The 26,539-nt window shown below is 34.5% G+C and overlaps 1 protein-coding gene and 1 non-coding gene across 2 annotated transcripts in view; one reads left to right on the top strand and one right to left on the bottom strand.

The window, feature by feature from the left end:
• The first annotated feature begins 933 nt into the window (after positions 1-933).
• The window catches only part of LOC140142351 (uncharacterized), a 44,144-nt gene continuing 18,538 nt past the window's right edge, over positions 934-26,539 (top strand). Inside the window, exon 1 of the mRNA XM_072164320.1 lies at positions 934-965. Within this exon, the coding sequence (XP_072020421.1) occupies positions 934-965 (32 nt within the window). The remainder of the gene's footprint in view (positions 966-26,539) is intronic.
• Trnav-cac (transfer RNA valine (anticodon CAC)) lies at positions 3,361-3,433 on the bottom strand. The gene has a single exon. It is a non-coding gene; the product is annotated as a tRNA-Val (tRNA).

Here is a 26,539-nt window from a genome sequence, read left to right as displayed (position 1 = left end):
ACGGCTTGATCAATTCTCTTGTTTGTTTGGAACATAGGCTGATTAGTTATGCATCAATTTTAACGGGGTTTTGTTGTCATCTTTTATCATCTTCACTGAGAAAAAAAATGTTTTTATGTGAAAAGTCTACATAGGCTTTTTATGCATGCCTTTTGGTTTCAGACCTCTTTCACTTGAAGAAAATTAATCAAAAAGGAATCTGTCTATATTTGTTTTTATTATAATATTTATTTTTACACATTTCAAACATGTTTTATGGTTAAGTGAGTAAATGTAGCCATATATGAACTTTTATTCATCAACAAAGTTTCTAAATTGGCTTTTTGAATGCATTAAAATGCGTAAATTTAACAAGTTTTTCATTCTAATTAAACTCATTAGGAAGGAACAACTGTAACTTCAATGATTAATCTTGTGTTCATTGATTAATTTAACCAATGGACCAACATATTCCTGGTTAGATATTTTATGCTGGATCCCTATACACTTGTTTCATTGGTCATTCCTTGAATGGTTCAAAAAACATTTATATGGGTGGCCGTCATCAACTTGTTACAAGCGGGCAAGTGAGGGACAGCACCACCTTAAAGGACTTTGCAGCAAATCCTGCAGCATGCGGGGAACCAGCTTGACCAACAGCAGAGAAGAACGATGCTTGGAAGCCATCTCACATGAAGGAATGCCTATTCATTATTGAAAGACATTAATAAGCTGCAGCATTCATTTCAATTTATTCACTAAACCATAAAAAAAAAATTTGAATGTGCGACACCTAAATCAGGAAAAGCTTAAATTTAATTTAATTTAATTTAAATTAATTATGCTTCTTTTTGATTAAATTACTCACTTAAAGGGAAAAAAATGTCAAACACAAATTGAAGCATAAAAAGCCTATGTAGAAAAATGCAACTTTTTTTGGCAGCAAATTTCATAATGGCTGCATTTTGCTATGATGATGATAAAAGGTAGGAAAAAAACTGCTCACTAACTAACCAGTCAATGTTCCAAACTTTAAAACAAAAGGCATTGATCAAGCCGTTTTTGGATTATATTAAAATATCTTACTTTTTGGAACCGTTTATCATAGTTTTGTCAGAATTTCGGTTTTGATTGCACCATTTTTCAATTACGACTACCAATTTTGTCAAAATTAACTCACGAATGTACCCATGGATGGATGATTTTGCAAGCTACAATATAAATATGACGTAGCCTACTGAGTTGGACATTTTGGCAGTCGGAAGTGAAAATGTACATTATCCTCATTAAGTTTAAAACGGAGTTGACCGACCTCCGACTACAAATGGGGAAGTGGTGGTGTCATTGCAACACCCTCTCCCCTACCAACTTCTTTTAATTTATTGTGGGGATGGGTAGGTATAGAAAGGGCAAACAAACTCTTTTTAAGGTTAAGTAAAAATAATGTACAATATCCTCATAGAGTTTGAAACGAAATGACCATCAGGTCAATAATTACATTTGTACTGACGGAATCAGGTACCATCAAGCGCTAGATTACAAATAAAATTGAATTGCTAAATCTATTTTTAAAAACCTATGAAATGCGAATAAAAGAACAGTTTTCCTACCCTCCTAAAGTTCTTTCTTCTCAAAATCTTTTTGATTTGGCCAAAAATAATATCTTTCCGTTCCATTTAATGAAAAGAGTTGTAATCATATTGACCAGGATAAATGATGCGTGCACTCTCTCATTGTGTCTATAGAATTGTGTCCGCAGACCGCACACAGTTTAATTCATACAATACATACAAGTGCTTACGATTTGAAAAGACCGCCACTTGACGATAATTGTATTCATAGTATGTTGCAGGTTAAAGTATTTCTGGTATTTAGTCCTAGCTTAAGGCCTAATGACAAATGCATGTTGATGGTGCAGGTCTGAGCGCAATCGGCTATGTATATGGTGTCACGTTCTTTTGATATGATTATATTCTCAAACAGTTGAATATATAACATTATTATCGGTCAATTTTAAAACATTTCGGTGAAATTGCAGTAAAATATATGTGTTGAAAGGATACGGCAATCGCAGCTGAGTGTATTGAACTTCCTGTTAGTGTATTTAAAACAAAAACCTGACAACAAATCGAATTTTCTTGTAGTGGCAACGTCAAAAGGTGTACTGAGCATGCGTAGATCGTAAAAACGTGTAATTTCAGCTAATAAATGGAAACGCTGTGGTATCTCATATCATTCAAGTGATGTGTTTAGCCTGAGTCGCTCGACCTATCTCGAACAAAATCGTCATGCGTAGCTGTTGAAGAACGAGTGGATTCTCCCTACTATCACGGCAAGTTTTGACACGAAGGTATAGGGATGATGACGCTGTGTCAAACTGTTATCAAACGCTCTACAACAAACCTGCAAAAACAATAAGTGTTTACATATATTCCAAATAGAGGTGAAACCATTACCGAACATACTGTTACATAGTTTTCTGCAGATGTATATTCGAAATTCGCAGTGCAGTTTGCAATCCACCGTACTGTAACGATGTGAACTTAAACCAATCGTTGACTATTTTTACCAGCCGTGTCTTTTAATATTTTATCTAGACCAATATGCTCAGGGGTGGATCTTTAAGAATAAGAGAGTTTTCAAGTTATACAAATCCCGATAGTTCCTGATGGGTGCAGTTATATGGATTTTCGTAGCAGCCATACCGAATAATGTATTGTCTAGACCAATTATGCTTAGGGCTGGATCTTTGAATAGATATATATATATATAAAGTTTTACTAATCCCGATAGTTCCCCGATGGTGCAGTTATATGGATTTTCGTGGTACAGCCTAGCCGTGGAATACAACCGGTGCTATACATTGCCCTTCATTTGTCTTGTTTTCATCATGCAATCCCTCCGCCAATATGCAGGAGTGGAGATAGAGGGGTGTTTGGGTGGGAGGGGTACCTATGATCGGCATTAAACGTCTTGTCAATCAGACGAAATATACCAAACTGCGCAGGTCAGCAGCCAACCAGTTATCAAGGCGCGCTTTTGTATTGACGTCACATGTAAGATTGCAAGTTTATCTCAGCCGTCAACTGCAGATAATTTCCTTTTGAGGGGCTTTTACTTATGATTGACAGGTTTTAGAAGACCATTCTTGCGATATATTACATTATTATTTAAAAAAAGTTAAATCCTTCCCAAGCCTTTCGGCCCATTGGGCGGTGCCTATCTCCGTTTCATAACCCTAGGCCACATGTCTGCAAGCAGAAAAGCTACAGCAGGGGGTTAGTCCACTTGTAGCCATGTGTTTAACTTTCCCTACTCCATTCTTTCAATGCCGAACGCCTGGCAAGAAGGCAGTAGGTACCATTTTTAAAGCCTTTGGTATGGCCCGGCCGGGATTCGAACCCGCGACCTCCCGATCGTGAGGCGGACGCTCTAACCACTAGGCCACCACGCCGGTTTAATATTATTGCAAATGATTAACAGATGATATTTTTGCAATTTTTTGCAGTCTTCGATGTAAATTGTACAGATCTAATTATATGTACTTAAAGTGTATGTAGCTGGGGTGAAAAAATGTCCATCATATGCAAATTTTGAACTTTCTTATTGAAGATATAATGTCGGTCTTTTTTGTGAAAAAAACACAAAAACTTCACTATTTTTACCAGCCGTGCCTTATAGAAAATGATCAAAATGTATCAAAATGATTGGTACCCATCAGTTTCGTGTGTTTATTGACAAGCCTGCTTCTTCCATATGCCAAATTGGAATCTCTTGAAATGCCCATTTATAGTTTTATAACCTTTTAGAACATTCATCTATAAATAAGGTAGCTCCTATATTGTATTTTGATGTGACAGTCTTGTCCATAATCACCGAAAACTGATGTGTAGTTTGGGTACCAGTCATTTTGATATAGTTGCCAATATATTGTGTAGACCAATATGCTCAGGGGTGGATCTTTAAGAATGAGAAAGTTTTCAAGTTATATATATACCAATGCCGAGAGTTCCCTGTGGGTGCAGTTATATGGATTTTCGTAGCAGCCGTACCGAACAATGTACTGTCCAGACCAATTGTGAAACGTGTTTACTATCTTCCTCTTCAATGATAAGCGACGTGGGAGGTTAAAGAGATATACAATTATTTTTTAAAGATTTTTTACAGATAACCAACATTTTTAAAGATAACCAACATATTGTTAAAATATCATAATGCCTGGGGCTCTTGTTTTGATAAAATTTGTTTCCTATCTTTAAAATGTTCTCTTCAATCATAAGCGGCGTGGGAGGTTAAAGAGATTTGCAAAGATAACCAACAAATTCTATTGTTATAGGCTACTGCTACTCTAAAAAATATCTTCAAATGAATGTAACACAAATCAGCCTTTTGTAACCAATCTCTTTAAACACACACACACACCCTGCCACAACGGTAATGTATTCAACATTTTTTACCGTCGTATTATATTTTGGAAGTAAGGTTTGGTCCAATGTTTTAAAAAAATCTAAAATTCAGTTGTATTTCGCTTTCCGTCAAAAAGTTATAAAAAAAGAAGAAGAAAAAAAACCACCTTCATGGTTTCTGTTTTGAATTTGCATTGTTGCTTTCTGTTTTCCCATATCCAATAACACAGTTGAAATGATTTATATGTTTTGGTGAATAACTTGTGTTTATCGTAGTGGTGGCAATTCTGGCTCACGGCAATCTCAGAACTTTCTCGTGAATTTACATTAATTCATATTTTGGACGAAACATCAGTCACAGATGAATAATTGATTATTCAATCAATTCCTAAGTAGCTTTTGTCTGCACTGAGATGAAAAAATGCATCTTCTATTAGCACCTACAGCTACTGGTTACACACCACTAATAGGCCTGGGCAATGCATGGAAATGCAACGAGTAACTATTTTGTTTGCGTGGCATCTGAAAAGACTGCTTTAAAATCACTGAAATTAACCAAGTTATAGAGCCAAAAAAGTACATTTGTGACCGTACACCACGAATGAGCCGTAAATGTCCTCAATTGTATTCTGAGTTACAGTGTAAAATGGGCATGAAGGTCATATTCATAGGTATTTCAATTTGGTGCTACGTGTATTTCATTAAATGAGGTACACGTAGCACCAAATTGAGGTACCTATGAATACGACCTTCATGCCCATTTTACACTGTAACTCAGAATACAATTGAGGACATTTACGGCTCATTCGTGGTGTACGGTCACATTTTGGGTTTGATGCTGTATATTTTCTCACATTATATGACATTTTTGTTGTAATACTATCAAATTTCATCCGTATTGCATCGGTTTTTCGTAAATATTCGCCCTACCATATTATAACTTTCAGCTTCGAGGACACACTGCCATTTTAAGGTGTTTATGGTCAACCTATGTTGAGTTTTTGATGATTTGGCATCTACATCATCTAGTTTCACCAGATATAGGTTACCTAGGTAGCACAGCAAAATAACACAGGTACCATTGAGGCCTACTGACCTTGACATATTTGCATGTAACGAAACATTCTAGGTTGTACAATCCTATCTTTATTTAAATTGCAGTATAAAAACGAAAAATTTTACACCTATGTGGTCAAAATATTGAGTCCAAAAACGTGAAAATTTGAGCACGTTTGAAAAGGTTCTATGATCTTTTTCCAGCCAAAAACTATACCCCAACTATCATAATAGTAGCTGTGTAGCTTTGCCCCCCCACAAACACACCTACTAAAACCTCCATCTGAGGGGGTTTGCACACGACCTAATCGGATTAGCGTCAGTATTGGATAAATACCACTTACTACCAATATTGCACAGTTCTCAATGACAACATTGTTAATTTCGAGAAAGATTTTCTCACAATTATTTCTCACAGATTAATATACTAGATGAAACTAGACGACAATTAGACCTGATTTGTACTCGGATTCATTGTAAAGCATTCGCCACGTTCTTGTCGCGCACTAAAGTTAGTTCATACTCAACATACTTCTCGCGATAAAACATTATTTTATCGCTGTTTTGTGTTTGAAGTTTGTCGATATGGAATGAGAAGAAAAACACATAACTAACGCGATAAAGGGCAAGGGAAAGAAAGCCATTTCTAGCAAATCTCTTGAATCAAGAGATTGCAATTTCAATTGCCATGTGGTCACAATCAGAGATGAAAGCGCCCTCTCCAATTAACAGCAGGTTTTATGCAATGTCCCAATTTCTTCGTTGCTGTCATTATGCACGACGGAAGCCCAAACAATGAGCGATCTGATAAAATTCGGAGGAAAATTGGTGACGGGAAATATTGTGTTGGAAATAATGCAGCTTTAAGAGAAAAACTAACGCATTTTTAAAGGTAAATGCAGTTTCATGAATTTAGTGAAACTATTGAACTATTTGATGGGGAAGTCAATTCGGACGCTGGCGACAATAGGAAAGAGAGAATCTATTTTTCTTGGCCTAATCTGCCCCTTATTCCGTGAGCGAATTGGAAACATATACTGCGCACAAACAGTATTAGAACACTTAAAACAATAACCAATTATTAAAGACTCTAAATTCTAGATTACAAAATAAAGTAGTCAATAATTAGAGAATTTTCTTTTTGCGTATTTTGATACCTCATTCAGTACGATATGACTTTTTTTTCCTGACTTATAGCAATTTAAATAAAAAGAGAGCTTTTTAAAAGTGACAAAAATGCGCATTGACTTTTCCCTCGAAGCACTCAGATATTGAACACAACATTGTGAGCCTATCGTAACAAAAGGTGCTCAGGGATCGCCTTGAAGGCAGAAATACCTTAATTTGTCACTTTTGAAACGGGACCATCTGTTATTCAAATGAGTATAGCTTAGTGGAATAAAATCGTATCGTGTCGATTAACCCAGCAAACACAAAAACGTTTTAAAAACGTTTTAAATAAGTTATATTTTGGCTTTTGGTTTAGGTAAAAACGTTTTAATAAAAACTCAGATATTGAACACAACATTGTGAGCCTATCGTAACAAAAGGTGCTCAGGGATCGCCTTGAAGGCAGAAATACCTTAATTTGTCACTTTTGAAACGGGACCATCTGTTATTCAAATGAGTATAGCTTAGTGGAATAAAATCGTATCGTGTCGATTAACATTTTTCACAAAATATTTTTTCAAGTTTTCAAGAATGTTTTTGGAATGTTATTAAAACGTTTTTATACCCTTTATATAACCCGACATTTAAACGTTTTCTGTAAAACATTTTTGTTTGCTGAGCAGAAGATTATCAAAAAATGTTTTTTAAGGTTATAAAAACGTTGTATACTCTTAATATACCCTTTATATAACCCGACATTTAAACGTTTTCTGACAACCTTTTATAACCTTTTGCGAATGACGTTTTGTGTTTGATGGGAAGGTATCAAAGTACGCATAAGAAAATTCTCAATCTATTGACTACTTATTTTGTTATTTATTTTAAGTGTCTTCAGATATTACTTTTGTTTAGGTGTTCGGATATTTGTGTGCATAGTCTATAAGTAGCTGTAATACAATCTTTACGGCTTAAAAGCATTGAGATGGTTATCGGTCATCGGCGTAAAAGTTTTGGGACTTTACTTGAAATAACACTGGTAATATTACTACCCCGGAGACAAACTCCGAGACGACATTGAATCAATGAATCACCATTTCTAGCAAATCTCTTGAATCAAGAGATTGCAATTTCAATTGCCATGTGGTCACAATCAGAGATGAAAGCGCCCTCTCCAATTAACAGCAGGTTTTATGCAATGTCCCAATTTCTTCGTTGCTGTCATTATGCACGACGGAAGCCCAAACATTGAGCGATCTGATAAAATTCGGAGGAAAATTGGTGACGGGAAATATTGTGTTGGAAATAATGCAGCTTTAAGAGAAAAAACTAACGCATTTTTAAAGGTAAATGCAGTTTCATGAATTTAGTGAAACTATTGAACTATTTGATGGGGAAGTCAATTCGGACGCTGGCGACAATAGGAAAGAGAGAATCTATTTTTCTTGGCCTAATCTGCCCCTTATTTCGTGAGCGAATTGGAAACATATACTGCGCACAAACAGTATTAGAACACTTAAAACAATAACCAATTATTAAAGACTCTAAATTCTAGATTACAAAATAAAGTAGTCAATAATTAGAGAATTTTCTTTTTGCGTATTTTGATACCTCATTCAGTACGATATGACTTTTTTTTCCTGACTTATAGCAATTTAAATAAAAAGAGAGCTTTTTAAAAGTGACAAAAATGCGGATTGACTTTTCCCTCGAAGCACTCAGATATTGAACACAACATTGTGAGCCTATCGTAACAAAAGGTGCTCAGGGATCGCCTTGAAGGCGGAAATACCTTAATTTGTCACTTTTGAAACGGGACCATCTGTTATTCAAATGAGTATAGCTTAGTGGAATAAAATCGTATCGTGTCGATTAACCCAGCAAACACAAAAACGTTTTAAAAACGTTTTAAATAAGTTATATTTTGGCTTTTGGTTTAGGTAAAAACGTTTTAATAACATTAAAATGTCGGCTTATATAAAGGTCATGATAACGTTTTAAAACGTTTTGTATGAAAACACACTACAACAATATTTTTTAATGTTTTCAAAAAATGTTATTGAAAACTATTTTTGCAAACATTTTTGCCAAATATTGTATCAATACGTAAATAACATTATGTTAAAATATTTGAACCCAGCAAACACAGAAATGTTCTTAAAATGTTTTTTTTTTTTCAAAACCTTTTTTAAAATAACATTTAAATTTCGTTATCGAAAATATTTTGGGCAAACATTTTTCACAAAATATTTTTCAAGTTTTCAAGAATGTTTTTGGAATGTTATTAAAACGTTTTTATACCCTTTATATAACCCGACATTTAAACGTTTTCTGTAAAACATTTTTGTTTGCTGAGCAGTAGATTATCAAAAATGTTTTTAAGGTTATGAAAACGTTGTATACTCTTAATATACCCTTTATATAACCCGACATTTAAACGTTTTCTGACAACCTTTTATAACCTTTTGCGAATGACGTTTTGTGTTTGATGGGAAGGTATCAAAGTACGCATAAGAAAATTCTCAATCTATTGACTACTTATTTTGTTATTTATTTTAAGTGTCTTCAGATATTACTTTTGTTTAGGTGTTCGGATATTTGTGTGCATAGTCTATAAGTAGCTGTAATACAATCTTTACGGCTTAAAAGCATTGAGATGGTTATCGGTCATCGGCGTAAAAGTTTTGGGACTTTACTTGAAATAACACTGGTAATATTACTACCCCGGAGACAAACTCCGAGACGACATTGAATCAATGAATCACCATTTCTAGCAAATCTCTTGAATCAAGAGATTGCAATTTCAATTGCCATGTGGTCACAATCAGAGATGAAAGCGCCCTCTCCAATTAACAGCAGGTTTTATGCAATGTCCCAATTTCTTCGTTGCTGTCATTATGCACGACGGAAGCCCAAACATTGAGCGATCTGATAAAATTCGGAGGAAAATTGGTGACGGGAAATATTGTGTTGGAAATAATGCAGCTTTAAGAGAAAAACTAACGCATTTTTAAAGGTAAATGCAGTTTCATGAATTTAGTGAAACTATTGAACTATTTGATGGGGAAGTCAATTCGGACGCTGGCGACAATAGGAAAGAGAGAATCTATTTTTCTTGGCCTAATCTGCCCCTTATTTCGTGAGCGAATTGGAAACATATACTGCGCACAAACAGTATTAGAACACTTAAAACAATAACCAATTATTAAAGACTCTAAATTCTAGATTACAAAATAAAGTAGTCAATAATTAGAGAATTTTCTTTTTGCGTATTTTGATACCTCATTCAGTACGATATGACTTTTTTTTCCTGACTTATAGCAATTTAAATAAAAGAGAGCTTTTTAAAAGTGACAAAATGCGGATTGACTTTTCCTCGAAGCACTCAGATATTGAACACAACATTGTGAGCCTATCGTAACAAAAGGTGCTCAGGGATCGCCTTGAAGGCGGAAATACCTTAATTTGTCACTTTTGAAACGGGACCATCTGTTATTCAAATGAGTATAGCTTAGTGGAATAAAATCGTATCGTGTCGATTAACCCAGCAAACACAAAAACGTTTTAAAAACGTTTTAAATAAGTTATATTTTGGCTTTTGGTTTAGGTAAAAACGTTTTAATAACATTAAAATGTCGGCTTATATAAAGGTCATGATAACGTTTTAAAACGTTTTGTATGAAAACACACTACAACAATATTTTTAATGTTTTCAAAAATGTTATTGAAAACTATTTTTGCAAACATTTTTGCCAAATATTGTATCAAAACGTAAATAACATTATGTTAAAATTTTTTAACCCAGCAAACACAGAAATGTTCTTAAAATGTTTTTTTTTTTTTAACCTTTTTAAAATAACATTTAAATTTCGTTATCGAAAATATTTTGGGCAAACATTTTTCACAAAATATTTTTCAAGTTTTCAAGAATGTTTTTGGAATGTTATTAAAACGTTTTTATACCCTTTATATAACCCGACATTTAAACGTTTTCTGTAAAACATTTTTGTTTGCTGAGCAGTAGATTATCAAAAATGTTTTTTAAGGTTATGAAAACGTTGTATACTCTTAATATACCCTTTATATAACCCGACATTTAAACGTTTTCTGACAACCTTTTATAACCTTTTGCGAATGACGTTTTGTGTTTGATGGGAAGGTATCAAAGTACGCATAAGAAAATTCTCAATCTATTGACTACTTATTTTGTTATTTATTTTAAGTGTCTTCAGATATTACTTTTGTTTAGGTGTTCGGATATTTGTGTGCATAGTCTATAAGTAGCTGTAATACAATCTTTACGGCTTAAAAGCATTGAGATGGTTATCGGTCATCGGCGTAAAAGTTTTGGGACTTTACTTGAAATAATACTGGTAATATTACTACCCCGGAGACAAACTCCGAGACGACATTGAATCAATGAATCACGATCCGGTATCACATGGTTTTATCTTAATGATAAAATGACCTTGAATTAAGAAATCGGGTAGGAACGTTTGCTCAGTATTTTTGTTGGATCTGAGAGCACATCAGACGCACCAAATTGGAATCTGAATACGAGGAATGGCCTCCTGATATCATTATACATTTTTTTTTTTTTAATTCGCGATATAATACAAATTTTACGGCACATTATTAAAAATTTATATTTTTTTTATTTTTTATGTTTAACAGTCCTCGGAGAAGTCTTTTTAATCTAATGATATGTACTTATTCGCTAAATGCCCTTCGAATAAAATATTTTCATACGCGCTGCCGCTGTTTCCGTTCGTAAGAAAAAACGTTAAAAGTGAATGTAACTGGGAGGAAAATCCATCCGTCATCCATTCGTAAATTCTTTTAAAAATTGTAGGTCTCTTGGGGAAAAATGTACAAAAAAGGTCAGCATTCCCAAATGACAGACGGCTTTTACACCCAGCTACATACACTTAAAGTATATAAAGGGTTAAAAAGAATACCCCTTAAACTTAAATTACAAAACATTTCTTTGCATAACTTCACAATAATTCGTTGATTTGAAAACATTTAAAACCTGTGAATTGTGAATAAAAGAATAGTTTTCCTACCTTCCCAAAGTTCTTTCTTCTCAAAATCTTTTTGGTTTGGTCAAAATAAAATCACATTCAGAAAAGTTGCACTTTTCAACATCTTATACATGTAATGTACAAAAACATTCTCGATATAGATTATTTTGATTGATTTAATGGTGTGTTTTTTCTTTACTTTTTATGTATACGATAACCCAGTCACCAATGCAATCATCTTACAGTATAAAACAATGATTCATTGACATGGACGGGGTTTTCTAGGATGTTTTTTGTTTTTGTTGTGTTTCGAGAATTAATGGTCAAATCAATTTAGAAGTTACAAAACATTTCATAATGTTTTGGATAACCTGATATTCATTTTGTTGATTTGAAAAATTAAAAAAAACCTGTGAATAGAGGAATCTTTTTTGCTACCCTACCAAAGTTCTCTCTTCTCAAAATCCTTTTGTTTTGGTCAAATATAATCACAGTTTTCAAAATGATACTTTAAAAAAAATTGCACTTTTCAACATCCCATACATGTAAGGTACAAAACATTTTCAATATTAATGTTATGACTGATTTAGTGCAAAATAATGATTTTTGGTTAATGATGAGCAGTTGAAAATGATAAAATCACTAGGAAGGAGAAATCACTTTGGTAGAGTAGCAAAATGATTTTTCTATTCACAGCTTTTTTTTCAAATCAATAAATATAAATGTCAAGTTAAGCAAAGACATATTTTGTAACTCCTAAATTGATTTTACCATTTTTGAAACAACGGCTCAATAGAATATTCTAGAAACACCTCGTACATTGTTTTCATGGGTGACTGGGTTATCGTACACATAAAAATTAAAGAAAACAAAAACACCATTAAATCAATCCTCGTACATTACACGCATAGGATGTTGTAAAGTGCAACTTTTTCTGAAAGTATCATTTTTTGAAAATGTGATTATTTTTTACCAAACAAATTGGTTTTGGAAATGGGACAAATCAAATCAACAAAATGTACGTCAAGTTATGCAAAGAAATGTTTTGTAATTTTAAGGGGGGTGGGGTATTTATTTTGAACACTTTATCATTAGATTAATAAAATTGATTTCGAGGATTTTTAAATGTCGAAAATGCCAATTTTTAATATTAAATTTCAAATTGATCAAGGATGTACACATAGCTTTGAACTATTTGGTGTCTCCTTTTAAGAAATCTGTTATTGCTAATGACTATCATATCTATGCTGATCTCGGAGATAAAAAAAAAAGACGAAACAGTCACATTTTGTGATTTATATTATTGAGTTAAATACCCGTTGAAACAAACATTTTTGATGCCCATCAGGAAACTTGGCAAATGCGAGTACATTTGACTGTGTTTATTCTCGTGCAATAAATCACGGTCTCTTGACAGCCTGGTGCCTTTGGACAAATACAAATCAAAAAAAGCATCATAATAAGTGATTATAATTTCAAAATTGTCCATTCGCAAAGTGTTTCAAAATGTAGTTCCCCCAAGTTTGATGTTAATTTAAATTCACCTTCACACTTATCCATTCCCATATAGCAACTCAATACCCGCCATAATTAACTTAATTTACAACACCTGTATTACCCTTTTAGTTCCCCAACTTTCGGAGCTACAAAGTACACATGACCTTGTCAATACACACCTGTACTTATCCACTGTGAATCATATAATTTACAATTTGACGCCCAGAACTATCCTTTTAAATGATCTATATTAGATAAAAATACACAATTCTTTAAAATTATTACTTTACGCAACTATCGACTATAGTAAACGAAAGTTCGTGTGATCGAATCCAATGCTGGCGCCTTCCCTTGCTATTTTTTTCATTTGGGTTGTATACCAGCCAAAATTTCGTTTATATCTAACACTTTAGCCTTAAGTTTGTTGACTGTTCAATTTTTCCTTTAAGGCATAGTTAGTTACCCCTTGATGCGAGCAATCGTTAATTTGTGTTTTTTTTGTGGTAAATGCGTAAACCTTCTTCATAACTTGTTTCTCCATATCCATGTCGTATATATATAATAATGTTGTCTGATACACTGTCTAGACTTTCTCTATATTTGGAGATTTGCGTTAATCATACCATCATGTGAGAAAATTATTTTTAAAAGAAACGACACATTTTTGTATTTCAACTAGGTTTTCAATGTAGTCACTTGCTTTGCTTACTATCTCAATTTGTTTTCAATAATTATGTACTTGATTTTTAGCCCTTCGCTTGGTTGAGTAGTGCATTAAGTTTGCAGCAAAACAAAATAATCCAACATTATTAAATGAATATTCAATAAGACCAAACTATAACAACACTACTATGAATCTCGTCATAAACATTTAGTTATGATGTACTCTAAATAATATTATTGTGAGCAGTACTCCTAATTATGTTTATATTTCACCCCCGCCCCTATATTCTGGTAGAATTATTAAACGCTATGTTTATTAGGTTGTGTCGATGCATTCCCTTGCTATTTTTTTTTTCAGTTATGTTGTGCAACGGCCGAAATTTCGTTTATAATTAACACTTTGGGTTTGTTGACTGTTCAGCGAGCAATCGTTCCCCGTTGTGTGTGGTTTTTTTTTTGTGGAAAATACGTAAACCTGCTTTATGACTTGTTTCTCCATATTCATGTCGTATATAATAATGGTGCCTGATACCCTGTCTAGACTTTCTCCATATTCGGAGATTTGCGTTTATCATACTATTATGTGAGAAAAGTATACGAATCTGGAATCACAAATTATTTTTAAAAGAAACGACACATAGGTTTTCAATATAGTCACCTGCTTTGCGCAGTATCTCAATTTGTTCAATATGTGTACTTGATTTTTGGCTCTTCGCTTGGTTGAGTAGCGTATTCATGAGACGGTTTTTAGTTGACCGTGAGTAGAATCGCGATTGTCATTTAATGACGTCATTTAATTCACGAAATTACGAGTTAGAAACGGTTTCTTTTTAGTGCACAATTAATTTTGCAGCAAAACAAAATGATCAAACATTTATATTAAATGAATATTCGATAAAACTAAACTATAACAACACTACTATGAATCCCTTCTGCATCAACATTTAGTTATGATGATTGTGTTCAGTACTCCAAATTATTTTTATAATTTATTCTTCCAAAGCTATTAAACGTTCATTTTTATTAGGTTGTGCCGATGCATACCTATAGGTCAGCAATCAAACTAAGGATATAGAACCAAATCAGATCGATCATACGATCGACCATCGATGATTGGTGGATCCTTGTTATTTGTAGAATCAATTATGAATATGTGCATGCAATGATATTGATCAATACAATTAGTTGACAGTTCATTAATCACAAGCATCGAAGCAGCATCAGCGGTCGATCCAAAGATCGGAAAAAAATGGTTGCGGTGCCTAAGTGTTTATATATTTTTTAAATATATCTAGTTTAAAGTCCATTGTCCTTATGCGAATTGATGTATGAATCATGCGTTACCCATGAATTATAGACACAGAGGTATTTTCTTCATGGTCAGATGGTTGCCATCTATTGCCGACCAAGGCCAAACAATATAATTTGCTGTGAAAAGCCAATGCGGACGCTTGTTGCGATATTAATCAAAGGAATACATTTCCATTGGCCTAATCCACCAGTTAATTTCGTGAGACAATTGGGGAAACATACGTAACTGCACTATAACGGGTTAACATTGTTAAGCACAACTGAGTTTGTTATCGGTCAACAGGGCAAAGGTCTTGAGATGCGCATCTTAAAATATTGTAGTAGGCTTTTACGTTTTACTACCCCGGAGACAATCTCCCAGACGATATAAAGATCAATGAATAATAATCCATTATTGCATGATTTTATCTTAATTATAAAATAAGCTTGACTTATAAAAGAAGCCGTCACGGCATATCCATTTAAGTATAGACTATTAAGATATGCGCGTTTTGATGCGACTCATTGGATAAGGGAAATTTGCTTTTCAACCACATTATTTTTAATATACATAGAGAGACAATAGATCACGTAACGCATCGTTACTTTGATGCCGATTTGATTTGCCAACAGGCTATTCTTAAAAGTGGAACCATTGTTTCGGGCTAAAATGGTTCCGCCATTAATGGAAACTGACCCGGTATTAACGCTTTTACATGACACGTGATTGTCAATATAAGACTAGTGATGAATAAAAAGTTAGCACACTACTTGCGGGATCAGTTGAAACAACTGGCCGTGGATCACAGGGTTGATGAGCACACCAATCTTGTCGACTTATGACATATCATACAGCACACACCGACATCGCCCGGTTTATAATTACATTATACAGCAGAGACACTGAAATGAATACCCGGGATCGATACACGTGAATGTGCTATGCACGATTTGATATTCAGACGATAAATCTTTGGATACCGGGGTAGAAAATGATGAATATCTCCGTAATTTATTTAGTCTAAAGAATCTAGATTTTGTTCCTTGCACTTGGATATATGAGTTGAACGGATATGATAGTCGTTAGCTTGCGTCTTGAGAAAGAAGCTTGCGTCTTGAACTCAAAAACTTACAGAAATTCTGATTTTATATGTGCCGAACTATAGCGCAGCATAGGCTAGCTCCACTCCCTCGTGGCCAAAGCAGATGACCATTGACCTCATCATGGCGTATACATGCTCAATCACACACAGAGAGGTCGATTACCAGGCTATTGTCAGTAGCCTTAGCCGAATTTCCCTCGGCTCATTATGCGTCTTAAAGGTCGGAACAAAATGGCCATGCGTGGCTGTGGATTCACCCTACCATGGCGATTTCTGCCATGAAGATATCGGGGCGATGACACTGTGCAGCAGGAGTGGGATGCCATTGCACGGCATCGGGTAGTACGCCTCATCAACAATATGCAAGATCGATGTCGCACAGTGTCAACACCCTGTATTATAAATATTTTTCCATACAGCTCAATACTCCGTTGAAATCAATATTCTATTATTGACACAGATAAAGAAAGTTTACATATGCATTGTGTTATAGGGCTTGCACCTGGAACTTAACTGAATGGGCTAAACGTGTTCTTTTATACCTATAAAGTAGAATTGTAATTCTCAAAATTAAATATATCACAATTTTTACTTTGGATTTCAAAACCTTTACTTCTAAAATGCAGATATCCACAGCAAGCTGCAAGGCCCCGCTAATTAGTGTACTGCTTTTCGAGTGAGTGTACTGGAAACAAAACCCTGTTTTTACCTGAAAACAAATCGATTTTCTTGTAATAGAAACATCATATGAGGTACTAGAGCATGCACAAATCGTAATAATGTGTAGAATATAGAAACTCTGTGTGTATCTCATATAATAGTCATGGTATGCTTAGCCTGAGTCGCTCGGCCTATCTCGAACAAAATCGCGATGCGTAACTGTTGAAAAACGAGAGGAGTCGCTGTACTATCACGGCAATTTTTGACACGAAGATATAGGGATGATGACGATGTGTGTCGTCAAGTAAATGACATAATGCAGCGAGTGGGTAAAACACGGTTACTAACGCGATTAAGCTCAATAATATTGTGGAACTCTCGTAGTATATATGTGAAACTTGCATAGTATTCAATAGTCGTTTGGATTTTTGATCTCCTTGCACTGGAAGCAACATGTCACCATAGGATGAGTATGCAATCTTCCACGCGGTGTAAAATAGTTTGTCTATGCCTTCGAATGCAGAGTGAATAATAGAATGAATCTGAAACCATGGGGCAAAATAGCATAAGCAGTGCTTGCTAGAACTTGCGTTGATTGTCTAGCTGGTATTTTTTTTTCTATAGTGGCGGCAAATTCTGCCATCTCCTCCGTGAATCAGAAACTTGTCTCTTGATTTGGCATTCAATCATTCACAAATGAATAATTGATTTATGCAATAGAGTGTATTCATTACTACGTCATTGATGTGATTGCTCATGCATAAAATTCCTCCACATAGGTTGTTTAGCTTAATCGGGAGAGTGACCTCTTGAAATGATGATCACAGTTATCTTTGAGTTATTACAGTGAGGCACACGTACAATGTTCAACACAAAGTGAACAATACTATAACTTGGAGGACAAACAAACCAACACCGCCAAATTCGACTGACATGTGTACAACGTGGGAAGCTATGGGGAAATTGAACACTTGTTGTCTGATCATGCATGTGTTTATGGTTCGGGTAGCTGTTACTTAGCAACTCTCGTTCCGCTTGGGTTTATTGCATACACTCTATACATTCCTTAGTAGCTTTTGTATACACTGATTTTAAAATGCATCTTCAATTGGCATCTATATCTTCCCTAGCTAGGTACATAACCGTTACCACATCCTTAGCACTATACTACTGCGATGGATACGGCACGATTTACAGCCTCACATTTCTATAAAACTAGAAAACTGTTGCCTCACAAAACAATTAAAAAAACCTGATAATATATCATATATGTCAAACCCACAAAGCAAATCCAATTTAATTACGCAGCATTGGAAGTGGTTGCGACTTTGTATACAGTAGTACAAAACAAACCAAAAGGAACGTATAGTCCATTACGATAAGGAAAATGTTTTCTTGTCAGACTTAAATACATAACAGGGCGTGAATGTGAGTGAGGCACAAAATAGTTCCCCTCAAATCACCGCCTAGAAATCCACACACAAAATAATATAAAACATAACAGTAAATGCATGCGTATGGAGACTGTAGAGAGTGTGATTTTTACTCTCTCCTAAAATTTTCATTTTTAATCGTTCACAGTATATTTTATGACTTCTTTTTTTTGTTTTTACACGAGTGGAAATGCCTAGACCAATGGTACCAAAACGGTGTCATACTGTTATTGTAACATTTCCCTAAAAATAGTATTTCTTTTCCATAACATGGTAGCTTTTACTGCCAGATATGTCCCCTTATAAGGTAAGGCTTGCCAGGTGAAATCAGGAAATAGTGGTAAAAGTGGCATTTTAAGGTTTTCATATAAACTGCTCAAATAAAGAAGGTCCGCAGTCATGTAACCCGTCCTACACCAAAACCTGATCTTGTTATGACAATTTGATTGAAAAGGTCGTGTTCAGAATCTTGTTAGCTGCAATTTGATACCAAATTTGCTGCCGAAAACTCTACATTCACAGAGATTGATACCCGTTTATGAAATTTGGTGCATTTTCAAAAGTTGCAAATTAGAAACGGATCACGCGGACCTGTAGAGGAGAATGGCAAAGCGCGACCATTGACCAGTAGACTTCGGTTGTATATATAAATGCGCATTTATAAATGCGCACGTAACCAGATGGCCAGCGCCATATTTGCATTACATCACTGTCAATCACTGAAATGGCGACCATTGAAGGAGTGGCTACAGTTGTGACCTTGTTTCGTGGCTAGCACTGGCAAGGAACATTGGCTGGAGGTTCGATGCTATAAATTTGCAAGGATAAATCATGGATATCGAAGGATCATGATTATTGCACAGCACCCCCATGTACAAACATAACTAATGTTTATTTATTTTATTTATTTATTTATTTATTTATTTATTTATTTATTTATTTATTTATTTATTTATTTATTTATTTATTTATTTATTTATTTATTTATTTATTTAATTAATTTTTATTTATGTACTTAGGCGACGAAAAACGAACAATTTTGAACAAATTGGGAAACAAATTTTTCCTGTACAAATGAATGCCGACCCCAAATTTCGGAAATTTCAGGATAATTTTTTTTGGTATTTTCTCAAATTGAAATTTATTTACAGATTTTTGTGATTTTTTGGGTTATTTAAAAAAAATGCAAAAAATACCAACCGACCGACCGACCCTACTTGAAAGGTCCGTCCGCCTGTAGAACAGGGTTTCTTTTTTTATCGCCTTACTTATAATTTTATAAATATTATTTGCCCCCCCTTTTTTTTCCCACAAACCACCCTCCCCCCTTTTACACTCATAAATTAATTGTTTTTTGCTAACTTTCCCCTTCCGTGTAAAGTAAAACTTTATAAGCCGGTTGAATCAAACTGAACAAAATTGACGTATACAATTACAATATAATACCATGACAATAATGTGTATGACGAGATCTAACTTACTAGCTGAATAAACCTCAAACCATGCGTCACATACGTGATTGTACGTCAAATTGTCATATAACGTATGAGCGTGATGTATAGTATACGAGTCTTCCTCAACATCTGCCAGCCGGGATGATTAGATCATGTACAGTCATCTACGTGTTTATACTCTAAATTGTACGTCAACATGGTCAAAGGGTGTACAGATCACCGATTTAGCATGGGGGACACAAAAAGGTGCTAAAACACATTTTGAATTAGTTTTTTGTCCATTTTGGATGTGAGCATCTGTGATGTGAGCGAGCGAATGAGTAAGTTATGGTTGAGGAGGTCGGGCGGGGACATCTAGCCTATTAGTTCGAGAGGGTCATTATTCCGAAAAGGGCTAAAGTTATAGTTTCGTCAATTGACGTTAAAATTAGAGTTAAAATTAGGGTCAGGGTTATTGTTCAGTGGCGGCACTACGGGGGGAGGGGGATATTATCGTGACTCCCAAGTAAATAAATCCATGACCCATTCCTTCCGAAAAAATGACAGCCCCTAAGTTCCCTATCATCACGTGCAAAAATTATCAAATAACATCATCGGCAGCTCCTCAGTTCTGACCTTAATGCCAGTAAGAATCACATTTCGTCATCAATTTGGCCAATTGCCACGCCCATTTAGCACGGAAATAATGAAATGTAAGTTTTTAAATCAGCTATATCCAGCTTTTCCGTCATTAATTTTTTTTTTCCGTGATGGAAAATCCAAATAAAGAGTTTATGTTTCGGGTCAAATTATTTTGCCCTTTGCAATCAATGTTTTGCAAAAAACATTTTCCTTGTAACATGTCATTTTCGCCTATACTTTTGCGTGTGGAATTTGTGCACATCCGGGTTGAACACGGTATGGCGACTTGTAGATGTCACGTGCGCATTTATATATGCGCATTTATATATATGGTCGAATCCAACGAAAAGTGTACACGGCATGTTCAGGGCCATAACTTAAAAGTATTAATCAATTGGCATTCGTTTTTGTATTGTGTTTATTCGCCTTGATCATACGCTTCGCGCCATATATAATAAGACCCCTTCTGTGAAAAACTTAAGACACAGAGACCCCAAAACATGCTATTTTTACCCATTTTTTCAAAATATTTCTTAAGGTATTTTTAAAAACATCTAAATCAGTTATGAAAAGAAGTCATTGGATTGAATCTAAATTGATTTCCTGAAAGGTGTGTATTCAAAGATTGCCTGTTCAATTTTTCACATATTTGTACATAATTATGAATTTTTTGTGATAGTTTTTTGAGTGGTATTTTTTTACATTACCTACGAATACAATTTTTCATAGCACTAGATATATCTTTAAAAATGGAAATCACTAATAAATGCGCAATTGATACAAGCTTTGATATGTCCAATACTGAAATGCATTGCATTCGGACATCTTTATTATTGTGTTTAGCTGCCAGAAATTCTAAATGGCACAAAGGTAGGTTTGGTAAAAAATATGCATTACCTCCGAATACATGTTAAAAGCTGTGCCATTTCCACAAAGTGAGAGAATAGTAAACAATAGTTAAGCAATAGGTGCAGGGTAGTACACTCTTTATTTCTACCAAGTTTCAATAACCTGCGTTTAAATATTTCTGAGATGTCAACAATAAAAGCAAGTATTCGTAGGTAAATTTCGGTAACCGCATGTTACCTACGAATACACTTTGACATCATGACAGTATTGTGAAACACCGCCATTCATGCCAATGCCCATATTGGTACATAACGAAGGCCTGTATGTTTGCTATCAAATCATATGTCAATGAAAGTTGCGAATTCACATACATGCCCACCATGCAAAACTGAATACGGCTTAATTGGTGAAAAATATGTACTGAAATAGACGACGGTCTGCTCATTTGAAAGAAAAATCAGATTCAAAGAAGATTAGAAGGGATAAATACTTGGATTTGTCAACTGTCATGTGTGCTTCATTTTAAATGTTTACCGACCTTCTGGTTTCTTAGTAATTTGTGTCCAAATTCATTTATTCGAAGGTAACTTTTGACGTTTTCGCTAAGGTTACCTACGAATACCATGGAAAAAACGACTGTTCTCATTGTCTCATGATCTAGACAACACATTGATGGACCCTGGTATAAGGCTAATTGTAGTTGCCCTCAAACGAAAGGCCACAAGACGTAACTGACTCCAAGATGGACTTCACAAGTCTGCAATAACGGTTTTAAGCGATTTGTGTGCAATTAAGCAAATTAAAGTCACTTTAGTGCCTTTGTTTCTTACTTCAATCCTCTTTCAACCGTTGTGAACCGACATTATTAATACATGATAGAGTCTAAAGTATCAATAAACGCACATAAAGAAAATAATACATTCAAAGTGCTTTATAAAATGAAGTTTTGATTGCGATATCCACCAAAAGTCTAATTCTTACCTACAAATACTGAAATGTTACTTACGAATACAGCATAATACATGACATGTGTAATGAAGTGTCCATACCAATGGAAATTAATTGTCAAAAACTTTAAGCGGTACCCCAGGACACCATTATTACCCATTTACGGATTCATTCAACAATTATTTATTATGTAAAATTGCTGATTAACTACTTGTATATCAAAATGAAATGGTCAAAATCTTGCTAAAAGCATCAAAAAATTTTTGATCTAAGGTAATAGCATTTATTCATTTGGACGTACCATCTAAAAGGGATCTAAAAACTACCATTTTATTAATTCATTACCATAATAGCAACATTTAAACCTATAAACTCAATATAGATATTGTTAAATCACTCATGTTACCTACGAATACCCAGGTTTCTTCACCTTTTCATTGTATAAAGCGTTAGGTGTATGCGTATAATTCCTAATATTCTTGAAAACATATATCATACTCGTTCTTATACAATGTGTAAATTGATTCATACTCATTTGATAAATAAAATACAGAAACTGACCTAAACTTCATTTTCAAAAATAAACTAGCATAAATTGACTAAGATCATATTGATCGCGTTATAAAAATAAAAACAAATATTTTCTGATTGAGTTAGCATTTTCCTGACACCCTGTGGTCTACATTACACGAAAAAAGCGTTAATGGGAATATTCCATTTGTTTTAGGTTGATTAGTATTGCGATAGTGAAAGCATCCTAGTGGTATTCGTAGGTAACATTGGGTTTTGATATCACATTTACTATCACACGTCCTGGATTTATTTTTCAAGATTAGTAATGGCACTTTTGGTTCTTATAAGGCCAATATGTCAACAATCAATGGGCAAAAGGAAAAAAATGTGGAGACATTTTTATTTCGGACTTTATTTTTGGCCCGTGGACACTTTTGGTTGGATTCGACCATATACCCGAAGTCCACTGTTGACATAGCCCGAAACAACCGCTAGGTCATATCGATCGCATCGTGCCCTAGTATTCATCAGTAATGCATTTAAAATCAACAATTGAATAAAGCGCGCACTTGGGATAGTCGACATGGGCCCATCGTGGGCAAGCAAGCTTGACCATATGTGACCCCTCGGCACAACTGAGCCCTGAAGTCGCCAATCATCATTTTTTAGATATTCAACCAAAATATTCTGCTTGAAATTAGCTTTAAAATGATGTATATCATGTCTATAGTACTGGACATTTAAGTAGTGAAAATCAATAAAACAGTCAATAAATCCTTTGTTTCCTATTGTTTATTGTTAAGTTCGATGGAGCATATCTCAATAGTGGCACTGGCGACATCCGGGCTCAGTTGTGCCGAGGGTCACATATTCAGTCCAAGAGAGCGCCAAATATGGATCAGGAGTATTACATAATAATACCCTGCTATGACAATAGCTGCACTAGGTTAATCGTATAATCTCCTTATGTGGTTAGCATGGCTGGGCCAGGAAATCCACAAGGTCAGCCAATGTATGTACATGTATTCGGTACATGTGCCATATCTTTACAATGGGTGATAAATTTCTGGTTTGTTTTATTTCAAAACGCAACAGTCGATATTCTAAAGCTTGGTCCAAATCCAAGAGAAGAACCAACTCTAGTAATTTATGTGGTTTCAAATTATATCGGCCGTTGCCTTTTTGATAGAAATGGTGTTTGTTGATGTGCACAGTTTCCCATTAGATCATAACATGCTGTTGTACATCCAAGGTCAAAGGTCTTTTAATCCATATTTGGCGTTGTTCTGGGACTGATATTGCCACTCTAAGCAATTTCGTCCGCGTGCTTCATTTTGATTTGCAACTTTTGAAAATGCACCAAATGCCATAAACTGGCGTCAGTCTTTGTCACTTTTGAGTGTTTGGTAGCAAATTTGGTATCAAATTGGAGCTAACAAGATTCTGCAAACGACCGTGTCAATCTAATTGTCATAACAAGGTCAGGTTTTGGTGTAGGACGGATTACATGACTGCGGACTTTCTTTATTTGAGCAGTTTATTTTAAAAATTTACACTTTTAGTTTTCAAATGCTTTTTGTTCCATTGAAATCCGATTTAAGGGTTAGAAATGGCGCCCAAGTAAGTGAAATTCGTGCACGCGAAATTTGATGAAAAAGTCAGTTTTCCTATACTTTAACATGCGTTGAATTTCTTATGTATTTTATTGTTTTTGGGTGGCGGTTTTTAACATTTTTGTAGAATTAAGTTATTTAAAGGTACATTTTGTTGAAAATTTTAACTAGTTTGCAGGGATTAACAACTCTTACAAGTTATTCGACACTTTCACATCTGATAAGTTGAATAGTTTTACCAAATTGTTAAAATTCAGTGTTTCTAGACTTTAAATGCAAATTACGCAAAATGTTAAGTTTCGGCATTTTGACCCTTGCGCGCAGTTTTTGAAATACTTCTAGTCATCAGATCTTGATCAAATTTGGCACAGTTATTCACAATAATTCATTCCAACAAACAATGAAGAAATTTTTTAGAAAAATTGTTCAGGTCGTTAAATATGGATAATTTTCTTCAAATTTTGGCGGGAAAACATCAAATTTCAAAATTAATGAGCTCGTTAAGGTAATTAGCAACACTTTTCTTGCAAAATCTCTTCATTGTTTATTAGACTGATTAAGTCTGAATAACTGTGCCAAAGTTCATGGAAATTGGACTACAGGAAGTTACTATAAAACTGTGCGCAAGCGTAATATTTGAAAATCCAATATGGCCACCGTTTCCATGGCAACCGTCACGCATGACTGATTTTACCCATTTTTTTTCCAATTCTATTATCTTGTCCCACATTGTGACCGAATATGAACATTTTCTGACCAGTATTTACAAAAATCACTTTCACCTGGCAAGCCTTACCTTAAGTTTGACAATTGAGGTAAAGCAACGAAAATTGGAATTTACTACCAGCGCCGATGTTGCCAATGTATGTCACTCAGCTGCTGTGTTATACAGCACGATCCTTTGATGTGTGTGTATCCCGCACAACATGAACGTACTGTGATTCGGTGCTATTAATATCGTCTGCGCGTTCGACTAATGTTTCCATCGTAATAATTAAATTACTGTCCCTGCGTTTTATTCAAAATCTCGGATTTTGACCAAACTAAAGCACCTAAATTCTTGATTTGTGGAGGGTATGTTAGTTTAATAAAGTTCATTAAAATCCTGTAAGAAACAGATTTAAAAAAATATTGAGGATGTCCTCCTCAGTAAGTATTAAAGCGCAATGTAACGGGCTAACCGAGTTTGTTATTGGTCAGTGTAAAAGTCTTGAGACACCTTGCTGATACATACGAGAATATATTACTACAGTAAAATTATTACTCATTTTACCCCAGGGAGCATCTCCCAGACGGGATCAACGAATTACGATCCATTATTGCTCAGTGTTATCTTAAAGATGAAATAACATGGACTTAAAATGAGCCGTCACAGCTTATTAAATAAAGTATAGCCTTTTAAAATAAATATGCGCGTGGTATGATTCCTCTTCCTTACTTATATCTATTTTGCTCTAAATCCACAATATTTTACCCAAATACTTTTACTATTCAAAAAAAAAAAATAAAAAAAATAAAAAATAAAAAAAAAATTGATTCAGTTATTGGTCGTTGTAGCCTATATCAATCGGAATAGTGTGTAATACTTATGTAATATTGAACGACTATATTTTTCTATCAAATGCAATAATTATATTCTTGTTAAAGCAATAATGTGTGATTTGCATAAAGAATAAATTCCTATTTAAATGTTTGTTTTCACTGATTACATTATCCCCTTTTAATTTCGAGCCAAACAAATGAGGTATAACGAAGAAAATTGCGATCGTAACATGTAATACTGCACGGAGCATATAGCGCTCGACGTGTGTACACATAAGCTGACATCCACGGGAGATGTTAGCATGCAGTCGATCGATGAACTCTGAATAAATCCGGGTCGACCCGGTTTTACTATAAAAAGTTAAATTTGACTGTTATTAAAGCACTTCAGGTATTTTAGCGCGTTCAAAATTTTCAATTGATCGTCGGCTTTTCCTCCCAGCTACATATTCTTTAAGAATATATCATTAGATATATAAAAATTTACATCGAGGACTAGTAAATATCAAAAATGTGAAAAATATCAAATTTTAATAATTTGTCATAAAATTTGTATTATATCGTGAATTTCACAAAATGAACATTTTTTGATATCAGAAAGACATTATCCGTATTCAGAATGCAATTCGATATGTTCAAAACGCTCATTCCAGATCCCTTAACTTAATTTGTGTACTAAAGTATAATGACACGTGAATAACATCATGTAGGAAACAAAATGGCATCTAACGGCCGCTTATTGTCTAGACCTAGGCTACATCTTCCGGTTTCGTCACGTGAT

This window comes from Amphiura filiformis, chromosome 2 (assembly GCF_039555335.1).
Source record: "Amphiura filiformis chromosome 2, Afil_fr2py, whole genome shotgun sequence".
NCBI lineage: Eukaryota > Metazoa > Echinodermata > Ophiuroidea > Amphilepidida > Amphiuridae > Amphiura > Amphiura filiformis.
The sequence above is the reverse complement of the archived record's forward strand: the minus strand, read 5'-3'. Positions and strand labels throughout refer to the sequence as shown.